At 39.7% G+C, this 20,202-nt stretch overlaps 1 protein-coding gene across 1 annotated transcript in view; it reads right to left on the bottom strand.

The window, feature by feature from the left end:
• ENTREP2 (endosomal transmembrane epsin interactor 2) overlaps nt 1-12,780 on the bottom strand; it is a gene marked incomplete at both ends in the record, with an annotated part of 84,957 nt that extends 72,177 nt beyond the window's left edge. Inside the window, one exon of the mRNA XM_080351183.1 lies at nt 12,541-12,780. Within this exon, the coding sequence (XP_080207309.1) occupies nt 12,541-12,780 (240 nt within the window). The remainder of the gene's footprint in view (nt 1-12,540) is intronic.
• Between the last annotated feature and the right edge of the window lie 7,422 nt (nt 12,781-20,202).

Below are 20,202 nucleotides of genomic sequence, written 5' to 3'. Positions count from 1 at the left end.
AACTCTAAACCACAGAATCTATCTCTGGTTGCTCTTAAATTATAACACAGGAAACAGATGCACAGTCAGATGTCTAGTTTCTAACAGGTAAGACTATAAGACTTATTTTTGCAGCAGGTGGTGACTCATGAGATGTTGCTTATATTTTTACCTGTTTTCATCAGATGACTCCTTGCTTAAAGATTTAACTTACTAGCCAAATGATTGAAACAGGTCACAGTTTCAGTGTTGTATTCTATACTGTTTTACCCAAAATCTTTTTGCAAAAATATACTCCTAACATTGTGCCTGTCTACCTTCTTAAGCCCTACAGAAGAATTACATCAATAACAGTCTAAATTATCTGTCTGAAATACTTCATCTTGAAGAACTTATGCCATAGGCAAAGGAGATAAAAATGTCTTGGATTTACTTCTTTGATGCTATATGGTTAACATACTGCATCAAGATAGCAGAAGTATTTCCAGACCTTTCTGAAATAGGGAATATTGCTTAAAATATTGCTCAACTTTCTAAATGAGCTAGTATTCAAGAATTTGGGCTACAGCACCTTACTACATTTCACCAGAGCATTCAATTTGCCATAAGATTCTTTTTCCTGATTAAGTAACTGCCGTTGGTACAAGGAAATACACTGTTTAGGGACTCTAATACAGTTCCTAAATATATCCAGCTATAAACAAAAAATCTAATTAATACTTATATTCCAGGAGCTCTAGAGTTAAGCACATGTAGACTTATTCTTATACGGGAAAAACTCATTCTTCACAGATCTAGCTTGTTTCATTGATGTTATATAAATCATAACAGACAAGAATGAAGGGAAAAAATTTTCAGACTATCCCCCCCAAAAAATAAAAAAATTATTTGTTCCAGAAACATTAAAGACTGAGAAATAACTGTCGCTCTCAAACTAGCTCTTCTTTTGCCCATTACTTATCTTCTCTAATTTTCAAAATAGGTTAACTAAACAAATAATACAGGATAATAACTTGTGTAGTTTCGGAAGCAAAACAACTGATCCAGAGGAAACCTGAAATTAACTCCAAACAATTCATACTGTAAGGTAAGCTTTTAAACTGTCAAGAGACAAGAAGGAACTATCATGTGGAAGGACATCTACAGTTTGCGTAGTGCTAAATTATAGTTCCACAAGCAAAAACCATACTGCTTCAGAGGAAGGTTCAACGTAAGAAATAAAAAATGGTTTTGCTTCCTTATGTCTTCCTTCCAATTACTCTAGATTCACAAACCAATGAAGGATACGATTGAACACTTCAGACAATCCTCATTTAGACCTGACAGGTATTGCCACTGGGAATGACTTCTAATAGCTGGTTTGATATTCAGGCTTTCAGACATTCGACTGGCAGTAAGTTAGATTAAGGAAGATAAGCACACAGTCTATGTTAAGGAAGATGAGCACATGGTCTCTGGTGGACAGCAAAATGCCATTCTGATGTTGGTTATGCTTATTATCTGTATAACCCTTTATTGTTTGTACTATCATTATTGCTTTTACAGTAAAGGTTCCTTTCCACTCAAAGGGCAAATACCATGTAATAACAGAAATTAGTCTGTCAAATCACAGGGCAAGTTTTTTTTTAAAGCTCAAAGGAAAAGTTGCATTGACTATTTATACTACTTAGCTAGCTACAAAAATGTTTACTGAATAAACATGAACTTCAGAAGCAGATACTAATGCTTTAATATTGTTGCTGGTTACTACATATTGTAATGGTATTTCACAGGGTCTCAAAGTACTGTCTGATGGTGAAGCTTTATTTCAAATCTATGACCCAATTTCATGAGGAAGGGAAATTTTTAATGGAAGGAAAGGAAGTCATTCCCAAATGACTTCCTAAATGCTTTAGGCCCAGTATACTCCCTGTTACACAAGTATAAATATGACAAGAGGCAAGTCATTCAATAACTCTTTAAAAAGGCTAATGCCTTCTCTTTTAGGAGAACAAGTGTGAAGAATCAGGTATACGAAGGACTTAGGCCTGTATATTAAATCTGACTCCTCCCTACCACAGGAACACCACTAATGTCCTTCTAAAAGGACAACCATTGCTGGTACAATTCCTACCTTTATGCATAAAGGGCAACATGGAAAAGTCATTAACATTTTGCCCAATCTGTATGATGTTATCAGAGAGCAAATGTGCACCTGTCACCCCATCTGTCCTCTCTTCCAGTCCTGTCTTCACTATTCTCTCTCTGTACCATGCAGCAGGTTCTCAGATAGAAGTGTCAGAGATGCGACAAGAGACATCCTGTGATCCAGCTGCAAGTTATTCCTACATGTACAGACACAATGATAATATGTATTCCAGGGCACGAGCTTGGTATTTAACATTTATTTCTTTCCTTCTCCCTCTCTTTCTTTCTTTCTTTTTCCTCCTAATTGTGTTGGGGATTGCTATATTCTGGTTTTAATATGTTATCTTAAGCATGAAAGTTATTTATCCCATTCAGATGTATTTAAATAAACCTCCATTCCCTAAGTAAACTTGTTTCACGTATCATCTATAACCAAATATTTGCAAGTAAAACTCTGAGAAATACTCTTATTTGATTGACCTTTTGCTCTTTACATGTAATAAAAATCTATCTCATGTGAAATTCTATTTTGTTTAAAACTACTGCAAAATAAAAAATTCAAATCTAACACATCTTGGATCAACATTGCTCTTACAGAAAGTAACTATAAAGGCAGAAAGGAGTACAAAGGCATCCATTTGTTTCAAGACATAGGCTGATCAATACACTTTCCTCATTATTACCATTGATGACAGATACGATAACCTTTCAGAACCAAAACATGTACCTCTCAGCTGCCAACAAGCAAGCAAGAGGCTCAACTACTCTTCAGCTTGAGATGCTGTACTTTTGTTACAAATTTTCTAAATACATTTTTTACTTTAAGAAAATGAAAATCAAAACTGAAACTTCACACAACAACGTGTAACTAGTCTTCCCCCCTACCCTGGGGACAATTTCTATTTAAGTGGAAAAATGTAAAGAGCTAGGACAGCAGCTTGGTAGGCTGGATTGCCTGGGACATGCGAAACAGACTGAGGTCCCTTCACACCAACGCAAACACAGGACTTGAGCCTTTGCTTTTTTCACTCTTTGTGATCCGTGAACACCACACTTCTAGTTATATAGAGACACCACAGCATTTCACTTTTTTTAGCCTGATTTTTCACAAGTTTTCAAAAGTTTTTAGATCTATCCTCTGGAAAGATAACATTTGTTTGCATCATAATTACTTTTACTATTTGACACACACACTTTCTACCAGTGTTATTTTCAGAATAACATTGTGGTCAGTATGCTAGCCACACATTCACAGCACTATTTTAAGGAGCATGTTTTCAAAAGGTCTTGATTATTGTTTAAGGAGTAAGAAATGGAAAACCTCCTAGTTTAGTACCACTGATGAACAAATGCTTTCACTGCTATCACAAAAAAAAACACCATTCAGTTTAACTTTTCTGCTAGAATGATAATCACTAGAATGGATAACAGATAATTACTTGTGTTTATTATCGACAAATGGCATTGTCCATTGGCTCTTTACTATGAATGCTAAAATAAGACTTTTTTTTTAACTAAAGAGCAATTTTACTTTCTGTATCAGTCCAAAAATCCACAACAAATCTTAAAAATAGCTGCATTCACAATTTCCACCTAGATGAAAACAAGTTTCTTCTCTCAAGAGTGAATATAAAAGTGATATTATAAAGCTACAGGTTTATTATCTCACAGTGCCTCTGGATTAAGTGTTTCCAGCTTAAAAAGACCTGGTTTTATCTCGCCTGGCACTGAAGGCTTATCTAAAATCTTCAGATTAAGCCATACTCTTTTCTGCTAAAAACAGTAGCAAAAACAATCTCGTAAGTAAATTAAATCCTCACATGAAAATAATTCTGCTGAGATGAACTCTGTATAGCTGACAGGAATAACAAGGATCTTGCAACGTTAGCAACTTTTACTTCATCAATTAAACACAAAAGTGTACACCTGTAATGCTGTTTCAACTATCCATGTTTGTATCGAGCTGTTGTAAAGATCAGAAAAAAAAAAGTTACATTCAGTTTGCCTTTGAAGAATATGGGGTTTTTTTGCTTGGCAAAGTTCTTACATTTTCTCTTTTTTATATGGATACCACAACAATGACAAGTGAGTTGATACTTGTTAGAATATTATAAAATTAATCTTTTTTTTAAATCATAATTATCTGAAAACAATGTCTCATTGTAAGTGATTCAGCAGTAATTCAGAGAAGTATTTCTTATTTACTGCAACTTAGCTCAAAAGCAAGCAAAATAGTCAAGATATTTAAAAACAACACACACAGAGCACTGGTATCTGGTCCTCAGAACTGGCTATTTCACTCTGAAGACTTGCATCAAATTACAAAATGTAGATGTAACCAGTATGGAATAAAATTCGACCTAGTAGAAAAGATTACTAGTAATTTGTAAGGCATTTGCATCTGCTGCACGATTCTGGAGTTTTTCAGATTGGCCTTGCAGGTTCTACCTGAATTAGCAATGACTAAATGGAACAGGAGCAAATCTGTTTGCAAAAGAACTCTTAAGAAGACAGCATCCACACTACACACATATTGGATGGGTGACTGCTTCAGACAAGCTCTAGTCTGGTCCCAAGACTTGATACCTATCAGCAATCTAATTACATTTTCCATGCACTTAAAGGACATATTTCAGTTTCATTTTATCCCCCATGAGTCAAGTTTGCATGTTCTGAGAAAGCTCCACAATGTGAATGAACACTGAGTGGGAGCACATACATGATCAGAATTAAAAGACTGATATGGACACAACCACAGACTACCAAAAATGACAATGACAAAATAGACTGAACTTTCAAACAGCATGAGCAAGTTTAAATGGATTACGAACACACTTTTCTTATAAATCCAGATTGTAGCCTCTGGTTATGGGACAGAGACTGTAATTTTGCGACTTTGCCAAAGAGGGAAAGCCTGGTTTTGGGGCATTTTTGAGCTTAAAATGTTGCCTGCAAATAATTTATGATTCTCTAAACGTTTAAGTACTGCTCAACTGCAAATTCCTAGCCTTTTCACATTTGTCTAGTATTCCCTTAAAGCAGTATGGTTACTCTCACGCAGCAGAGGTAATGACTACACCATGTTCTGCTGCTAGACAACTATATTTCTTCAAATACACCACTTAAATAGATATACTCCTGTAAGGTAAATATTTCCATGCAGTTTACATCTTGCAGAGTTCCATTATCTATTCTGCCCTTTGATTCCAGAAGGCACAGGAGTGAGCAGAAAAATGAATTGTGAAAGAATAGCCAACTAAGCATGGTAAATCACAACTCATTCCTTCACTAAGTTGCAACATACAACTAAAATGGAGGTGTAATAACTTCAGCAGCTGCTAATGACTGGATAATCAACCTTGGAAATGCCCACTTCAGCTGAACTACTTATCTATTCCCTAGTTTCTCAGTAGACTGTAACACAGTTTCCGGGCAGTATTTACTGACATTACAGCAAATGCTTACATATTTCCAATATAAAAGAAGGTATGGAAAGGACAACCAGAATTCAGGAAAAATATTTCATTCCTAAAGAGACTAAGACATACACACATTTATCTACTACACATTTGAAACAAACAAAAAAGCCAACCTTATATTGATATAAGAGACTTACTCAAAATGTAATGTTGTTATTCTGTAGTCTGGCTGCCTACAGAAAAATTAAGACTTCAGAACACACGTAACTTATTAGAAGATTTATTTTTTTTTTTTTTTTTAAGCTATTTCTTCCCTACAGCGGATTGGACACTTGCCTCCGGGCCCTCCCACCCCATATCATAGTAGGGCATCTTTGCTTTCTTCAACTATTCTTTCCTGTAACACAACAAGTTTTAAAATCAATTTGCATGATCGAGTGCTTCTCAATCACATAAGGCTTAAACATCAGAATATACTCAGAAGCAATAAAAGCTGAATTGCCTCATGAAACAAATAATGCTGGCTTCCATAAGTCTGCTATTTTCCAGTGCACTGTAGACAAGAAATCTCAAGGCTACACTTGGCCCCAAATCCTTAATAAGTTACAAATAGCCATTTTACTATGTATAGTTCAAAGAATATAATAAAAAAAGAACATTGTCTTCTTCCTAAGTGTTCTTCCTCTTTCCAGCTGTCTAATTTGTTATCATTCCATCTGGATATGGAAACATTTTCATCCATGAATCCACCGTTCCAAAGCCCTGCCTTACCATGGGCTTCAGAAAGTACAGAGAATGCACCCCACGATTCTTACTTCTCACGATTAAATGACACGTATGATCTCCTCTTGTACACCAACACCCTAGGTTTTAACTGACATCCAGCAACAGGTTGTAACAGCCTTGTTCCATTTTTTTGTCTGGCACACAATATTATCATGATGTACAAATCATTAATGCTACAAAAATTAATCATGATCAGTTACCTAGACAAGACACATTGCAACTTTCGTGAATTTTATGAAGGAAAGAGGCAAGCCCATGCAGGTGACATTGATGATTTTTCACTAATACTGTGTACCAGCAACATACACACCTAGCAGGCTTTCCTGAGACACTACGTTCCAGATAGTTGACTTTTTTCCCCCAGCTTGCTCATATTTGAAAGCCATAACAAACTCACAAAAGCAAGGAAAAGTATGGCTAAGGTGTTAGTTACTCCAAACCATGTAGTAGAGTCAGAAAAAGCAGGGATGGTGGCCTAACTAAAGCAACAGCAGTAGACAGTAATAGACAAAATCTCAAAGAAACAGCATTAGCGCAATTATTTTACAAGAATATATAACTGGAGGTTTCGCTACAGGCAACTAAAGCTGTTACGGCATACTGCAATTCTTAAATGAGGAGCTAACAGTGATCAGTTCAACACTGTGTAAGTGCACTGCTTCCTCAGATTGATCATCCAAATCTGGCTGCTCCCATTTTGTGACTATTACACCGCCTAAAACCTACCATGGATCATTAGCCAGATCCAGTAGTCACTCACTTATTGGAAAAGATACTGTGAATAGGCAAAAGACAGGTTAACAGATCACTTGCAGGATTTCTGAGGCGATCAATTTCCTGGTCGTCTAAATTTCATGAATCTGAAGCAAGGAAAATCAAGATAACTGTTCCAGTGTGTGAGATGCATTGTCTTTCAGGAATGGCAGAAGATCTTCAACAGTCATATAGGGAAATCTGTTCCATTTGCTCCCTCTATCCGACTCTATTTGATAATCTGCATGAGAGGTCTGATAAGTCTCCTGAAGAGGAAAAAATTTCAGTGCAGAAATTTACCTACTCAATTCCCAAACTGGCATTACCAACTACTTCCAAAAGAAGCCCAAAGTAATATGAATATTTACAGATACAGAATACGGTCTGACCCAGAAACACACGTTGAAGAATGACAAATTGTACACAACAGACTAATCATCGTGATCATGGAGTCCACAGGTTTGAAATCTAACATTAGAACAATCATTTACAGAGAAGAGATGTGGTCAGATCATCTTATCCAGACAGCTAATAACTTCACTGTGGTTACAAAAGATGTTCAGGAACATTTCTGGTGATTTAAGCAAACTCAAGGAAAATCAAGTTTCATCTAAGAAAGCTGCAGGTTAAGCACTCAAGTAGCAGGGGTGCTCAAAACAACCAACCTTACTATATACTCTCATAGAAAAAGCATAGGGCACGCTCAGAGCTGTGATGGACTTTTTGATCAGAACTACTCAATAGCCATGGCAAAGTTTAACTTATACCTACAGGAGGTGGACAAACAAAGCTACCATTTAAATCCTAGATTTGAAATGACCAGCTCCGAGACAAAGAAATTATATGAGTTAGAAGATTTTACAAGGTCAGTATATAAAATACATATCACTCAATAATAGCAGTAATTTTATTATGTCCCAAAGAGCATACCTCTTCTTTCACAGTAACAGACTCTCTTGGCAGTAGGTTTTTCATGCAAACTAAAGCTCATTTCTTTGAGCTACAATTACAATCACTCTAGTACTGCCTTTATTTCAACTGACCATCACCAGCAATAATAGAAAACCCTGAAAGGGAAAGAAAAAGGGGAACAGAAGAAGGAAAAAATCTGTACCTGAAATGGCTAAGGAGATAAACACTATTGCTAACAAATCATCTTTGTTGTAATCTCCTCTTCACTCCCACAATGATTCTGCATAGGAACGTGCTGAAACAACCTGCTGCATACGAGGAACAACTAGGGTCACAGACTAGTAGAAACTTTTGAAAGTTAACTCCTCTATGCATCGTCTGAGGGATTTAAACCTATTTTGTACAATGTCATTGAAGAATACAGAAAAGCCTCTACACTCAGCTTTCTCAGTTTATAATGCAGACAAATATCTAATGTATTTCACATTTTCCATGAGAGGAAAATTGGGTCTGAGTTCACCTTGACAATCTCCCTATATATCCATTCCCCTTTTCAAAGAACACAAAAGACCACGTATGTCACAAACCTTGAAGCCATATACTACATGAAAGCTGCTTTTAAACCAGACTACTTTATCTGTTTTGAACAGGGGTTGCAGATGAAAAGAGGCAGAATTGAGAAGACACTTAACAAAAAGGAGAGGCAGTGCAAGACCTTCCAGCAACACACTTCTACACAAAAATACAACCATTGTCAAATAATTATATATAAAAGAAGAGATAGCTTGCACTTTGCTGTATGTTCTTCTAAGATTTCAAGTGTCACAGTATCATTTTAGGAACCTGGATGATCTTATGATTTAACTCTTAATTTCATTAATGCTTTTTTGTATTAGAGATACATCTAGTCTCTGAGGCTGGTCATTTCCTCTGAATCCTGAGATCAAGAAGGGGCAATGGGAGGTAAAATTCTAATTAGCAACTTCTAAATAATGTCAGGAATTGACTGCAGAGAGCAAGATTTGCCTTTATAGTCATGCTAACAGAGCTCTATCAGGCCTGTGGTTCACTAGTGTCCTAACGCTGTTATAGTAACCATAAACGTTAAGCGCACTTAGCTGAAACATTACAATCAGTCTGGGCATGTACAAAGCCTGTAAATTACAAACTGCTGTCTATTTTGGATTCTCGATGGAAAAGACTGAAGAAATATTTTCTCATATTCTATGGACCTAGAGGAGAAACAAGGGACCTTGTCACTGCTTTTGGGAAAAGCTTCCATGATATACAAAACAGCCTAATTTTGAGAGCTATTCTTCCATTATCAGAATGAAGCTAATATTCAGTTCTTCATGTTCTTAAAAGGATCAAAGACACTTATATTCATGTACCCTATAGAGAAAAGCAAATATTTTTACACAACTGAGAGAATGTGAAGATGGAATTGCCATTCTCCTACATGAAAGACTGCAATGGGAACAAACTGCCAAGCATTGCACCACAGTTTCTAAGACCTTACCAATGATTTCTGCCTGTGCAGAGAATCAACCAGTGCCTGCACATCTAGCCCCCAAATTCCCTTGTGCTCAGTGTAAGGCTGACTCTCATTAATTACCTTAAAATGTCTAAATAAATTAAAAAAACCCAACTTAATGTGATTCCAATAAAAGATAAGATAAAGCAAATTGGTATAAAGTATGGGATAAAGCTTAAATAAGCTCTGAATTCTTCAAAGTTTCATGAAAATTATAGTGCCTTGTTCTTTAAACAGGCTCTCACTGGTACAGTCACTTGATTTGATTCCAAGAAGAAAGCAAGAAATCAGAACTTTTCCTTGCATTTGATTAGAGAATTTTCTGTGAGGACTGTAATATGCAGCCAATTTTTTTTAATCAGCTAGAATGTTACAAAGGTTGGGAAATTGTTTTTGAAAACATTGAAAAGATTCTTAGCTATTTTTTGCAGCCTTCATTTACATGGACTGGGTGGTTGGTGTAAAAAAAAAATAAAAAAAGGTCAAGAGTTCCAAGCCTACGCTGTTTTAGGGTGTGCATTTCTAATAAGTAAAAAATACAGTATACTGCAACCCCCTCCTCCGCCAAAAAAAACACCGTCAACAACAAAAAGCATAACATGTTTAGAATTGCTACTTGGCCATCAAACAACTCAGTTATTTACTTCCAACATGGAGGGAAGGGGAAAGAAGAAAAAGAAGCAGTTTGAAGGGAGTGAATATTTATGCCTGATTTTGGCACCAAGTAAAGGAGAGGACATTTATACTGTTTTTGTCTGATGTCACTTAACTCACTTGTAGTTTTTTCAATTGTACTTTCCAGATCCAAGCTGAAAACACTCACTCTTTCACAGAAACATTTTTCGGCCATGAGTGACAACATACCGAATTTTTGTTGAACTCACTAAATACCTCAAAAGGCTTTTAGAAAAGGCTATGTAAGGAAACTAAGCCTCAGAAAGTTCTTCAGGGCTCACCATATTGAAAACTGCTCTGTCTTCCCCTTGTTTCTTGAGACTTAGAGATAAAAGAGATTATGAGGAATGTATGGTTTTTCTCATGCTCTGACAGATCATTTATAAGGTAGATTTTGTCTGTTTGGTTGGGGTTTTTTTAAGTAAGCTCTTAATTCAAGAAACAATATATACCTGACTCATTCTAATAATATAAAATAAAGCTTTCTAGTAAACAGTCTTGCAATACTTTCTCTGTGCCTTCTGCCAATTGACACCACAGGCTGGAATCACAGCCTCCTGCTCTACGATGAGCAAGTAACAGCCACGAAATTTAACTGGAGAACACACTTTTCTGGTGTTATAGAGAGAGGAGCGGAAGGCATCCATGCTCAGAAAAACAGCATCTCTTAGAGCATACTGATGACCTCCAGAAGTCTCTTTTCACAAAGATTACAGGAGCAGGGGAAAAAGAAGGTATGTTGAAAAAGTTGTGCTTACTGGAATACGCAATCACTTGTGTACATTCCTGTTTGGTCTGTCAAGATAAGAAACCACATCTGCCTAAGCTGTGTTGTTTTATTAGCACATTAATATGTAAGCAGCCAGATTCCTAATTTAAAATTCACATCCTATCACAATGAATAGTTACATGCTACCTTACAGAGGTTCAAACTCAAAAGAATGTGATTATTACAATATCAAAGCTACTAGTATAAACTCATGTTTCTTTTCAAGACTATAAAAAATCCTGGCAAAATCAACAAAAATATCTAACTTATGCAAAACTACACTTCCTCTCTGAGAGACTCAAAAAATGTGCTGAATAAGAGCATACTGAACAGTTATTTTTGAAATTACACCATTTCTGCCACATCATACATTCAAAACTGAATAACCCAAATTATTTATTTAACAGTTCTGGTTTCCAACAAGCACTTTTAATGCTGAAAAATCTCTGGTCCATTAAAAGAACTGAAAAGACATACTTGAAACCAATAACGCATTAAATTAAATTGAGAAAAGCTTCACCAAAAATGTAGTCTGTTACTAGTGCCCTAAGAGATACCTAGTTCTTCATAACTGTCAAGTCTCATTTGAGTGCTTAAAAGAGAAACTTTCATAAACCAGCATTATACTAACGCATCCATGTATGCATTATATCCATACACACGTGCAAACTGATCATCAGCACTGAGTGAGGCCAGCTGAGTATCAACCTTTTTTTTTTTTTTCAATTTGTGGTAGGAGGACACAATGGAAAGTCAACAAGAAATTCACACAGGAGTCGGGACCCAGATTTTGCATTCAAAATAAATGAGCTTTTCCCTCAGATACCCAGTCGCGTGGGAACAACAGCCTCTCATGGCAGGACCTCTGGGTGCCCCAAAGCCCTTCCAGTTCCCCCGGCGCACCTGTGCTCTCCTCAGCAGAGTAGTCTTCCATGATGGTGTGTATCTTAAAACCTGCTGCTGATGCGCTCATCTCATTTTATTACCTCAGTTTGCATCTGAGCACATGCCCGTGCCGAGACCTTGAGAAAAGGCCGTAACTCAAGGTGAACTCTCCACCAATGTCCAAATCTGAGGTGACACCACAGACACCAGGGACAGCGGCAGCCCGTCAAACGGACACCAATATCTGAGGCAACGCCAAAGCTTGTTAGCGCGACTTTCACCGACACTATTGACAAAACACTAAACCACTCTGGCTATCCCTTCCACCGACAGAAGCAAAGGAGTGCCGCCGCGCTGCTGCCGGGGCTCAGCGACCGGCCGGGCGGAGGGAGCACCAGAACCGCGGCGAGCAAGCGCATCCGAACGAGCGTTTCTCACCTGCCCGCCCCGCTGCCCGGCGGCCCCACGCAGAGGTGCGGGGCCGGAGCCTCACCCGCCAGCGTCGCTCCTCGGGACCGCCCGGCGGGCGAGCGGCGAGGCCCGAAAGCGCCGGTGCCGCCGCCCGCGTCCCGCCCGCAGCCCGGGCTCGCAGCCCTGAGGCGACGCCGGCGGCCTCGCGGCGACCGTTGGGCCCGGCTAACGGCTGCGAGGCCGCGAGGCTGCGGCTCCGCGCGCACCCCTTCGCGCGCGCCCCGACTCACCGAGAAGCCGGCCCAGAAGGGGCAGGAGTGGCGGACGCGGGCCGAGGTGGTGAGCGCCAGGGCGGCGAAGCTGACGGCCACGATGAGGCAGCCGAGCACCATCTGCGTGACCCCCAGCGCCAGCATGGCCCGCGAGCGGGCGCGGTGCTCGCGCAAGCGGGACAGGCTGCGGGACAGCGCGGTGGGGCTGAGGGAGCGCGCCCCGCCGGGGGGCCGCGCCGGTCCGCCGCCCACCGGCATCCTCCGCCGGGCCCCTCACGGCGCGGCCTCCGCCCGCCCCCCGCGCCCGGCGGGAAGGGCGCGCTCCGCGGGGCAGCCGGGCAGCCGCGGCGCATGGAGGAGAAGCTGCCCAGCCGCCCGGGGCGACCCACGCACCCTCGGCCGGAGCGCAGCCGCCGGCGGGCACAGCCCAGCCCAGCAGGGCGGGACGGGGGCAGCCGCCGCAGGCGCGGGGGGGGGGGGGGCTGCGGCGAGCCCGCCGGCGGGGGCGGCCCCGGCGCCGCTGGCTGGGCGCACGCCCGGGGAGAAGCGCAGCCCCGCTCGCCAGTCCGCCGCGGCTCCCGTCTCTCCCGCGGAGGAAGGAGGGGACGGGGAGCGGCAGGGAGGGGAAGGGGGAAGGGTTGTTTACGGCCAATGGCGGGCGGAGGCAGCGGCAGGAGGATCGGCGGGAGGATCGGCGGCGGCCGCCGGCGGCCCTGCGCGGGGAGCGGCGTGTGCGAGGCGAGACCCCGCGGCGGGGCCGGCCCGGGCAGCCCGGCACAGCGCCGAGCCGCGGGAGGCGGCAGCAGCCGCAGCCTCCATCTGCCGCCGAGCCGGGGGACAAATCCCTCCCCCGGGCTTTGTGCTGCAGCGGCACCTGGCAGCTGGGGCCCCGCGCCCTGCGAGCAGGGTCTGAGTGCCTGGAAAACGGCACCAGGCGCGGGGACATTTAAACCTTGTTTGTTTCCCCCGGCCCCCAGCAAACTACAACCGAGCCTCAGCTTGCAGCGTCCTTAGTGCCAGAAATATAAAACCCACCAGAAGGAGCCTCTATGGATGAAAACGTCCCTGCCCTGCTGCTGGTCCTGACAACGCTGTCCAGCACGGCAAGGCTACCTACAACACCTGCAGCACATTTAAAAGCAGGGTTCCTGCAGAAAAGAAATCCCAGTGATATCCTATTGCCTGCAAAGACCTAGGCCTGCCACTGAAAACACACCAACAGAACCCAAACCCAAGAACATCACTTCATTATATAGCAGTATAGTTTAGACAGTAACCCCATTCCAGGGTTAATGTGCTTGTAGCACCATATTTACATATATACAGGAATTAGTATGTGTAGTCTACATACCTGCAATACTGCGATATTCATACAAAAGAAAAAATCTCAACCACCACATGTAAACCAGGCTTAAATCTTTGTTCATGAGGTCCTTTCTCTTTTCTTTCAAGAACTCTTCTTTGCATAAAATAGCTTGTTTCCTGGGAACAGAGTACTGGGGAAGTGTACCTTAACAGGAAAGCGTCAAAAGATTAAGCCCCCTCTTTTTTAATACAATATTCAGATATTTTACTGTAACAGGAAAACAAAATCTTGCTTTTTTTAACTTAAATCGTGATCTGTGCCACAAAACAGATTAGGATAGTAGATAATAATGCTGTCATGCCAGCATGGCTAAAATACCACTCCAGCACATGTGATAGTAGTATTTTAATCAGATCCAAAACCACCTGTCAAAACTCTACACTGAAGAGAGAGCTGTTTTGCTACAAGTTTTTATTCTAACACAGAATAGTACTAAATTAATACCACTAGTAATCAAAAGAAGAGTTAACTTACAGTGGCTTAGTTTCTCAGACTGAGCATGAACAGAATGGGAGTCAGAAACGAGCCACCACCACACACCCCTCCTTGGCCCAGTGCTCAGCCCCAGATGATGTTCCTGAGTTGACTGCTGGCCCAGGAGTGCTACATCCCATCTGAAAGCCCAGGAGGAACAGACAACAGGGGGAGTGGGGCTGGATGGTATTAGATTCACACTGAATTTTTATTCATACCAGTTCACACTAAAACTAACTTCCACTGTCTTTATCAAGTACAGCTGTTTACTATCCAGCGTTGAAAACATTACTTTGAAATATACCTTTCAAAGTCAAGGAAGAGTCTGTGTTATTGTGCCAAACAGCGTGAAAGGGGCTAGCAAAAAGAAACAAAACCCAGAAACAAACTGGACCTGTGCAGTCTTCATGATTAAGCAGCTCATTCTCTGACCAGCCAGAAGTGCTTAAGAATATTCAACAGCAGGACAATTAGAAACCTTATAAAGAATAAATGCATTTAAACCTCTATCTGGGTGCTCTCATTGAGGAGTAAGATGGCCCTAGGGCTTGGGGAAATTAGGACACATTACACTGGGGTGTGAATTTACATCTTACTAACTCCCTGTACTGATATGATTGTCTGCATTAAGTACAAAGCAATTTAATTTCCAAGGACTTTCTAACCTGCAGATAAAAAAATCCACATTCGTGGCAGTCCACAGGTGGATGTGAGATTGCAAGACCACATCTCATCCACTGTCTGAGCTTCCCATGTGGCAAGCTCTCAGGTAATCAATGTGTGCACTGCTTACAATATGGCCAACCAGGGCTACCAGAAAACAACCATTTTGACTTCCAGTAGCAATCCACGGGGGTTTCGATTACATCTTGTTCACTCCAATTTTGCTGAGCATTCAAGTGTAGATGGATATTACTCTAAATCTCACTTTGCTCTGGATACACTTACCATTCTCTGGAGGTTCTCAGTCTCTGGATTTGTTTGAGAAAGATTTCAGAGCAATGTGGGACGTAGTATTGTCCCTAACTTAAAATGAATTTATTTTGCTGAAGAGATTTTTAAAAAATACTCTCATTGGTATTTTTCAATGCCGTATCATTGAGTGTAACTTAAAGTGGGATGCAGTACTGAAGTTCCTTCCAGAATTGTAGTAATGAAAGCTTTCTAGTAGACTTTTTTAAATATTTGAGCACTGTAATATGATAACTTTTAATCTCACAAAAAGTTGATCATTTCCTGAAGGCAGCCAGAAGGGCACTACCTATCAAACCTTATTATTAGCCTGTTAAAAAACATCAAAACTCAGAAGCCAGCAGGATAATGAACCCACATCAGTGTAATTGTCTCATTACTGTCAGTCTTTACTGGCTCCCAACCACTTCAGAAAGCAGCTTCATACTAGGAACTATATTGGTGGATTGAAATTTCTATTTATCCTGCCTCACTATTGCAATTTCAGTGAATTTAATGTATCTTTATCTCTGCAATTATTATTTGAAGTTAAGTAAATGATATTTTGAAGTATAACAGAAATGGAAAACAAGCAAAAAGGAGTATATTCATAGTTACGGTAAGCCTTGCTTACCAATTAACGTAGATAAGGAAACTGTTAAGGTGACCTACAGCATATAGATACTGAATATACATCCCATGGTCCTGCCACTGTCAGTTATAAATAGCATGTCTCAAATTTGCATACTTTACAGTTTACATACTTTAATCCAACTTACTTTATCTCCGATTACCAGGAACTGTACCCAACATACCCAATTTTCACACAAATAGCAACATTGGTTAATGGATACAAACACCTAAATAAAAAGTCTGTATCATTGATAGAACTGAAGAGCAACATATTTTCACAAGGAAACTCTTAAGCATATAAAGGCATGCCATTTCAAATGCAACAGAAGCTGGTATTTCAGGAAATTAAAACAGTCTGCATCTCCTCACACGTCCTTAAGTTTATCTTCCAAAAAGTTGTGCTGTGCCAGGAGAGAAAGGAGGGCAAGACGCAGACAATAACGACTGCTTCATCTATATACAACATTCAATTGTAATCAGGATCTTGCAGGAAGAATCCTGCTTTACCAGCTGTATCATTCAAAAAGAAGAAAACAAAATCCTGCTAGGAGATACTAAAACACATCAAGGACATTGAGACAATACATGCAAGTGCCCACCAATATAAGAAAGGATCAAGGTGTTAGGGCTATATATCTTGCTGAGATTGTAGATTTTTCTGGTAAAGGACATGGAACTAGAAATTAATCTGCTTCTGGGGATCTACCTATTCTTCTTACTGTCTTGTCATTACTGAAAAGACAAAGGGAAAAAACTAACAGATATCAAATTGCTACCAAATAAAAAATAATCAAGATATTCAGAAAACTTTCCAAGTCTTTATTGATTTTTCCTTTACATAGGCTTTTCTGTTGATAAGAGTCCTACTTTTACTGATTCTATCACAAGCTGGCATAACAAGAGCTGGCAAAAATAAAGCAGCATAACTATGATGCTTAATTTCAAAATTAACCAAAAAGTATGGGACAAAAATTTGAAGGAAAAAACCTCTTATTTAACTGGATAGATACATTTTCTAGAACATAGTTTATTATTAGAAAAGCACACAGTTTTTCTAATTGTCATCTGTAGATAAGTAAAGTTTTAAACAGAGGGCAAAAGGATCTTTCTTGGGGAACCAGAAACTCATGTTTGGGGGCTGAGACATTCCAGTTTTATTCAGAGGCACAGTATAGGTAATCTAAGTAAGTTAAAGGCAGCTGAGCTGCTCACACCCATTTAGTTAAAGCCCACACTAGATGGAAACAGCTTTTTCTTGTTTAGATAGTTGAAGTAATCAGACTATTCAACATAAAAACTCAGGTGGGCTGAAGTTAAGGATTATTAAAATAACTTGGGCTCTTAGATGAAATAAGAATCCATACAGGACATCTGTTTCATATGAAGTTGCTACTGCAATGTATTAAATCAGTCTCCAAGAAATGGGTCTGTCTTAAACTCATCCTCCTTTGGAGACTAAAGAATTTAGAGTAGAATCAACCTTCTGATGATACTCAAGTCCCTACCACTTCATCCCCTTGCTGCAGACAGAGCAGGACTAGATTGCAAGCAGAAACCTGCACATACTGGTATTTTTTTATTTTAATTAATTCCTTCTTGTCCAATCTAGTACATATTCACCTTTCCTTTATGCTCATATGATCCTCTGCATTTCTCTAATCTTCCTAAATACCTGTAGCCTTCCCTAAATAACTCTAAACAAGTGCTCTATATTAGGTTTTCAGAGCAACAACACACAGAGTAAAGTGAGGAAAATGACATAATTGCCTGGAAATCTATACTTGCAGAGCATACTGGAAGTTTTATTAGGGTATTATAAACTTTGCCTTTTTTTTTTTAGTCAAATCCATTTTGAAAGCAGACTTCAAGAAAGAAAATGTCTTGTTACCATCTGTTTATTTAAGCATCATGCACTACTATGGCACAAATATATTGTAACCACTGATGAAATACAGGATGTATTTCAGATCAAATACATGAAAAAGCTTCAGTCATAAACCAATCTTTATTATTCCAAGCTATCAAGTCTTTACAAGCCAGCAATATGAGGAACTTTCTTGCTCCAGGGAGTAATGCGTTAGAGCTAATAGTCTGGAAACTGAGACAAACAGTACTTGGATTCCATTTGCATTTTTTATGAACTTACATTTGGTCATGTCTGCTGTATTTATTTTTACGTTATTTAATACTTCTACTTCTGATTGCCTACAACATCAACAGCTCTGCCGTAGCAATAACCACACTGTTTTCATGTTCATTAAAGCCAACAGCCTTAAGCCTTGATGAAACTGAAGTACAATCACATGAACTGGAAATCATTAGCCTGGTGTTTTAAAAATAAACACATTCTGCCCCAAAGGATGCACTAACATTAAATGACCATTTTACACCAGTGCAGTTTACCCCATGCAACTCTTAGATGGTCTCTCATAGTTTAAAGCCAGATGAATTTGTCTATCTGAACTTAAAAATGAGAAAGAACTCGAAGAAAAGCACTATCTTCTCATAATTTTAAGAGCAAAATTTTGGCTTCAGATTGTGTGCCATAGTTTAAAAGAGTAGAGTGTGGGGGGGAGAAAAAAAAAAGGCAAGGGTAAGACTAAACCCTAGATCCATCAAGGCAGGGAAGACTATAGGATTCCAAAGTGTCCTGGAGAGCCTTTGGCATTAAGATGCAGAGGAGCACTGAACTGCAGAGCAAGGGATGTTTTATGCAGATGCCTTATCTGTCATGTACACTGTGCAACCTTCCGTGTTTAGATGCCTTTGTTCCAAGTAATCTGTGCTAGTGGTAAGGTTGTCAGATATTTAAGTAAAATGAGGACAGCTGGAAGATAGCTACAGCTTGTGGTTTTAATCATGTGTTGTAACCTTCCCGGAGAGGACACGGGTGGCTAACAACAAGTTCAATGGGTGATACAAAACACATCTGACGTAGAGGCTGGAAATTCTCATTCTAAGTGCTTATTAGCCCAGATTCATCTGCCTACTTAGAGTACGTTTTTACACTACCCACAGAACTACAAAATGCTTTACAAATGCAGCATTTTGGTTTAGTTTTGTTTTTTTCTTTAATACCTTTTACTCTGGAAGAATCTCTATTGCATGTTCTGAGCATACTTGTGAGAACTTTGAGAAAGGCTGATTTGCAACACAATGCTGCCTATATAACAAATATACTTTGCAGAAACACTTAGAGATAAAAAAATAAGTACTCGTGAAAGGCCAAATATTGGACAAGATTTGACACACCACTGATATTCACAGTGCCTCATGTATTTCTGAGAATATGAAAAAAGGGCTTTCTTGCTTTAGATGGTGTGAATTGACTTTTCTCAATAGGGATTATAAAATCTAAGTAACTTGACTGAAACCTTTCTTTAGAGAATTGTTTCCTACCTTGGAGATACAAACCCACTTTTCTTGAGCTTTCTTTGTAGCACTATGTTCTTCATCCAAGGATGGATGAATCTCTGCCTGATGAGAACCCGAACCGATACTTCTCCCACTTTCAGTCACACAGTTTCAACACAGGTTAGAAGAAAAAGGTTTTGGAATAAGGGTACAGTTCTTCAGCCGTTGTTTCTAGAACTAAGTTGAAACTGTCTCCACTTTGAGCAAAATTAATATTTTTTTTTTTTGTTACACTAGGGATACAGATTTTTTTAAACCCAGTTGATCACTTCTGTTCAGAATATTGCATTGATCTGACTCACTTCAGAAAAAGTAATAACTGCTTTCTCATAATTCAGTCAGACAGCTCCACCCATCATAAAAATGTCTAAGATCCACACTTATTATTAAGTTTTTAGTTGCCCTAAATAGAGAAAGGTTAAAAAGCCCAATGCTCTGAGGCAAGTCAACCAGAAACATCACATTTCCCTTTGCACATGGTATCGCTGAACCTGCTGCTGAGGGTGACAAATGGCCAAATAAGTAGAAAACTATGTAAGGAATGAAAAGTTTAGAGAAGAACTACATTTCACAGTTATTAATCAGACCCTTTAAATCTCTTTTGAATTTTAATTAACTCAGATTTTATTCTTCTTATGCTTCCTACTCCAATTTGCCTTTTCTTTTTTCACTTGTGATCAAGGTTTACTTTTTAAGTCAAAGCAGCCCAATTTCATTACTGTTCATCTCCGTCCAGGCATTGCAGGGAAACACTTTTCTTCTGACGTCAACTTAATGGCTGGAAAGAAAAGTGGTTTTTTTCCTGAGGTACAACAGAATATTATTTGTTTAAAACATGTATG

The sequence above is a fragment of the Nesoenas mayeri genome (assembly GCF_963082525.1).
Source record: "Nesoenas mayeri genome assembly, chromosome: 11".
Taxonomy (NCBI): Eukaryota; Metazoa; Chordata; class Aves; order Columbiformes; family Columbidae; genus Nesoenas; species Nesoenas mayeri.
Note: the sequence above shows the minus strand (reverse complement) of the source record. Positions and strands in the feature narration are given on the sequence as shown.